This window comes from Armigeres subalbatus, chromosome 3 (genome assembly GCF_024139115.2).
Source record: "Armigeres subalbatus isolate Guangzhou_Male chromosome 3, GZ_Asu_2, whole genome shotgun sequence".
NCBI lineage: Eukaryota > Metazoa > Arthropoda > Insecta > Diptera > Culicidae > Armigeres > Armigeres subalbatus.
In genome coordinates this window covers 180,512,670-180,517,980 of record NC_085141.1, presented here as the reverse complement: position 1 = coordinate 180,517,980, position 5,311 = coordinate 180,512,670, and the positions used below count along the sequence as shown (strand labels likewise).

Here is a 5,311-nt window from a genome sequence, read left to right as displayed (position 1 = left end):
ATATGCAAATCCAAGCTATTCAGTATTACATTTCAGTAGATAACACCTTCTGGCGAATAATTTTAAAAACATTTCAATTGTAAACAGTTATTTCAGATGAGCTTTTATGGCAAGAAGAAAGCTTTTCAGACCATAGAAACTGGTTCAGTTTATTCGATTGATTATCCAGTCTTCTCCAATCCAACTGGCACAAGCCACGCTGCCACTCAATTCTCTATTCAGTTTCTCTCCCACTGTTGGCGAAGCTCACGTTCAATGCAGATGGTAACCGGTGTTATAAGAGCCTTTCGATAGCATAGATTGTTCGCGAGTTTTGTTTTGATCCCACGTTATTACTCGCCACAATTCCAGAGCACAACTCGTTGGCGCTCACGTTCCCACTACGGCGCGATGACGACGACGGCCACGACAATGGGCTCGGCATTCGCACAGTCGTAGTAGAGCTCTTGCTCAAATTCAGACCTTAAAGACATGAGCAGTGAATGGTACCTCTACCACCTCTAGTGCCAACAACAGTTTCTCTTTCACTTTCATTATTAGCTTGAAATGTCAGCTGTGCAATGATTAGGTGCAAGAACAGATCGATTAATTGATTCATTCAACGGATAAATTGTTTAAGGAATATGTGAGTTTAATTATAGAAAGGAGCTTCGTTGTGCAGTAGAAGGAATTGAATACGGAATTGTGTATCAGGGAAGGAAGAGAGCTTGGAGCAGTGTGATAGCTAAATCTACTTTCACAACAGACCACGCAGTGTAGCTGCGACAATACATCGAAATATCCGCATCTAGAAAGGCATTGCAGCGGAGCATATAAAACCGACCACAGAATGGGTCTCATAGTTAAAATATTACGTAATATGAAAATACCCCGCTGGTCCACCCTCCTCCCGGTATTGATTTATCTGATTTTTATTACCTGTATATTGATGGTCGCATTTCCTGCCAAATCGAGCAACATAACGACGGAGCAGAAGAGAGGAAATGGAGATGCAGAAGAGAATGGCGCCGATTCAAATTCTGTGATATACAACGTGGACAAGAATGCCATGCAACAACTAACTAACGCTTTCAACAAGTACGTATATGCAATGAGTGACAAACAAATTGATTTAAAGATTTATTGATTTTTGATTTGTTGACTACGATCGGTTTCTGTGTTTGAATCCGGTACTACAAGTGTCAAACCGATATTGGCGATGAAACCAAATATGCACTACAACATGATACATAAACTATAGCCAATTGAAGCGTATTGAAGCATAATTTGGTAAAATAATTTAAATGGCTACAGTGCCATTAGCGTTCTACTATGTGGTTCTACTACTTATGCTTCTACTGTTTGAATGTTGAAACGAGAACAGGATACTGATTGAATATACAACAAAGCAACATGAATAATGCTTTATATTCAATACCCCGGCTATTCGCCTACCTACTTTTTGAATTGATCTTGATAGTCTGCTTTGTAAATGTGCGTCTTCCTGAGCGTCTGAGCTTCGGAAAACTTCGTTCAGTTGGTTCTTGGATATTAAACATTATCCAAAAACATGGTGCTTTGTTGTATATTCACTCAATATCCTGTTGACGTTTCAACTTCGATCGTTTTAGAAATGAATCATTTGTTTGAGAAACTACATAAGTCCATTTTACACAATTTCGAGAAAACAAGAAAAAACTGTTTTTGAACAAATTGGCAACGAACCTTTCGATTTCTTCGATACAGATCAATAGTTTTTGGCAAAACTCAACACCCTGAGGCACTTCCAGTGCAAAAACTGTAAGCAGTACTCCATAATTGCTCTTCAAAGTGCGTGGACATATGTAGTTTCTCAAACAAACGAAAAAAAACATTTTTTTTCGTATTTTTTGCCAGAATACGTATTAGTGGAAGAGGATTCAGAATATATAAAAATCTCATTTTGGCCCAAAATGATACATATGCAGTTTCTCAAACAAACGGTTCAAATGCAATGTTCTACTTGTAGGACACGATATCAAGAAAAAGAAAATGAGACCGGTTCGGTTTTATTAAGCACACAATATTTATTTGGCCCCGCTACACTCTCACACAAAGTCGATTAGCATTGTAAACCGGAATACATCAGAATAACCACTTTTGTTCCCAAAAACACTATACTTATTATTATTGTTCCAGGGCCGATACCAATAAAGACAAACATTTGAACCTGCAAGAGCTTGCCAAATACATTAACTTTAAAATAAGGGACCACATAGACGATGCCATCCGTACAAATCCAACCACTTTCGTTGAAATCGATCAAAAACCACGCGACGGACTAGTCAGCTGGGACGAGTACCAATCCCATTCACTCCGGGAAAAAGGAATAGCCGAAAGTTATATGAAGAAAAGCCTTTTCGACACCCTGGATCGGAAGGTAAGAGAATCCATCGCCAGGGACAAAGCCCTCTGGATGGAAGCAGCGCGAACCGATCCGATGAGTCTCACACTGGATGAGTTCCTTTCATTCCGGCACCCCGAATCCAGCACGGTTAACCTGCTTAACCTGGTGGACGACATTCTGCGGCAGTTCGATATTGACGGAGACGATAAACTGACCGTTGCCGAATTCTCCGACGTCCTTCCCAATGGGGTGGCAGATCCTAGCAGTAAGAAGATAATCCTTTCGCAAACAGAGAAAGAACGCAAGGAGGAATTCACAAAAATAATCGACAAAAACAAGGACGGCAAGGCTGATCGAGGGGAGCTGCTATCCTATGTGGATCCACGCCACCCCAGATATGCCATCCAAGAAGCGTCGGCGTTGTTCACGCTTGCGGATAAGAACGGTGATCGTAAACTGACGCTTCATGAGGTAAAGTAGTGGATTGTGTGAGCAATACGATATTAATGGAAAGTTTGAAAACTCAAAGTGCATTTACTTAACGTACGAAAGACATCATTTGTAATAACATTGGATAAGGTTTAACCCTTTCGGCTATCCGATGTGACTGTCTTATTGTCTAAACTACCCAGCCTCTATATAGCAAAGTCAATTCTTTGCGTTCGTATCGTGCACGATATATGCATTCACACACGCGCTATTGTGAACATACAAAACAATCGGAAACGAGCAATGAATGCCGTTGTCTATTGTTTGGTGAGGTCTCCCTTAAACGACCTTGTGGCGATGATTCAAGACAAAAATATTTAACAATCATAGTTAGCAATTAGCGGAATTGTCAGGGGGTTTTTGCCGACCGAATTTTATGAAATTTGGCCACAATATTCTTTGATATGCAAAGAATGTTTGGGCCAAATTTGAGCATAATCAGTCATAAAAACCCCCTGCCAATAATAGAACAAAACCTGCCAAAGCCGTCATTACCCCTATTGCAAATCGAGTTTTTGAACTTTGTAAAATGCTTGTAGGTGGGATTGCTTAATAAGTAGCCGTTAAGTAAGCAAATAGGTTTAAGTATTAATACATTTTTTTACTATTTCAGATCATTGCAAAATCATCGATATTTATTTCGTCTAAAATGATCAATACTGCTGACAGTTTCCATGATGAATTTTAATCTAAGTGATATGTAGAAACCGAATGTGATAGACAGATATGTTGCAAAAGCGTTGTACATGGCAATACTACAGTAAATAATAAAGTGTGTAGAGCACAAACTTTCAATTATGATCTGATTTATTAATTATGTAGGAATGTATTGGTTTAAATTACTGGTCTATTTGTGAATCATTCCCGTCCGTAAAGTTTATTGTTTATCCAAAGATAACAGTATTCCAATCGAATTGCTAAAAGAGCGTCAGGATAATAACCAGTAGCGAACCAGGAAGATGCCTTAGACTTCGTGGTAATGGTAGGCAGAGGACCTGAGGCGATAACGTTAAGGGTGACATGAATCGATTGGCCCAGGAAAGAGTCCAATGAGGAAGGAAACTCCATTTGACGTAGACTCACCGAAGAGGAGCTCTAGTTCATAAAGTATGAGGTTAATCTAGACCAACATTTAAAAAGGGCGTAACAACCTGAAGTTATTCTTCCCGGTTTCTCGTCTACATACATAACTGTATACATAGACAAAGAACTGGAAGACATAAATGTTGGCTGTTGCTCCCTTTTCAAATGTTGGTCTACAAATATCATGTTTTAATAGATTAACAGAACTGAACCGGATGAACCTTCATCAGTCCTGAAATTAAAAGCCAACGAATTCCTTGGAGACAGGTCTTAGGGTCTATTTGCGTAATCAATTATCGGTTAGCCACAAAACAGATAAGCATCATAGAACAAACATCAAGTTTCAAAGTGAACTCTTTGTGTATCAACAATCTATGAGCAGCACTACCGTATATACATGGTGAAAGAAAGAAAAAGCGAAGCATGCGCTGCTGGTCTGTCTTCTGCTCGTTGTTCAGCAAAGCTAGACTTCCACCGTTAGGTTCGCTAGCCTGTATGTTATACTAGTCGACATGACAGACGTTGTCCTGCATAGTAGAAAAAATGCGCGTTGTGCGAAATTTACATACGAATTAGTTTTAGTTTTTCACGATTTTCTCAGCTTTACGCGTAATTTTTGCATAATGAAATACCATATAAGGCTCGATGCCCACGTAGCGTCATTTCAACGCAGAGTGCACGTGGCGTCAAAAAGACGCAGGTGTGCACCGGGAAAAAGCGGTAACGCAGCGTCACCACGCCGATGCACACCAGCGTTATTTTAACACTGCGTGCACGTGGCGTTGAAAAACCGCTACGTGGGCATCGGCCCTAAGCCCGTCGGAAACGACAACGGACATATTTGCTGAAGGAATGGAGAAAATCCATCCAGTCGTTTTCGAGTTATTATGCGGATACGAACACAGACCATTTCATTTTTATTATATAGAGAAGAAGATAGATAGATAAGAAAGGGTTAGCTCGTATTAAAAATAGTAATGTTCTGAGCAGAGTTCGTACATTTTGTTTCGATGAGATGAAATCAAGCGATTTTCGGGTCGAAGGAGATTCTTTTTTCGTAGTTTTTGATGAAAAACATCTTTCACTCAGGGCAGATTTTTGACACCCTGGTGGTAAATCAGGTGAGTCAGAAGTAAAAATGTTATTCAATATGGGCTCCAGTATGCTGCCTTGGGGAACACCAGCTCTTACGGGTAATCTATCCGATTTCGAATTCCGATAGTTTATCTGCAGTGAGATAAATAATTTTGGATCAGTTTAATAATGTACAGAAGAAAATGAAAATTCATCAATTTTACAATCAAATCTTCATGCCAAACACTGTCAAATGATTTCTCGATATCAAGAAGAGCAACTCCAGTCGAATATCCTTCA

General features: G+C 39.6%; 1 protein-coding gene across 1 annotated transcript; it reads left to right on the top strand.

The window, feature by feature from the left end:
* Positions 1 to 219: 219 nt before the first annotated feature.
* Positions 220 to 3,649, top strand: LOC134228126 (45 kDa calcium-binding protein). The gene is made up of 3 exons (XM_062709906.1): positions 220 to 1,077; positions 2,158 to 2,836; positions 3,468 to 3,649. Exons 1-3 carry the CDS (start codon positions 830 to 832, stop codon positions 3,540 to 3,542), a joined length of 1,002 nt encoding a protein of 333 aa, XP_062565890.1. The 5' UTR covers positions 220 to 829; the 3' UTR covers positions 3,543 to 3,649.
* Positions 3,650 to 5,311: the final 1,662 nt, after the last annotated feature.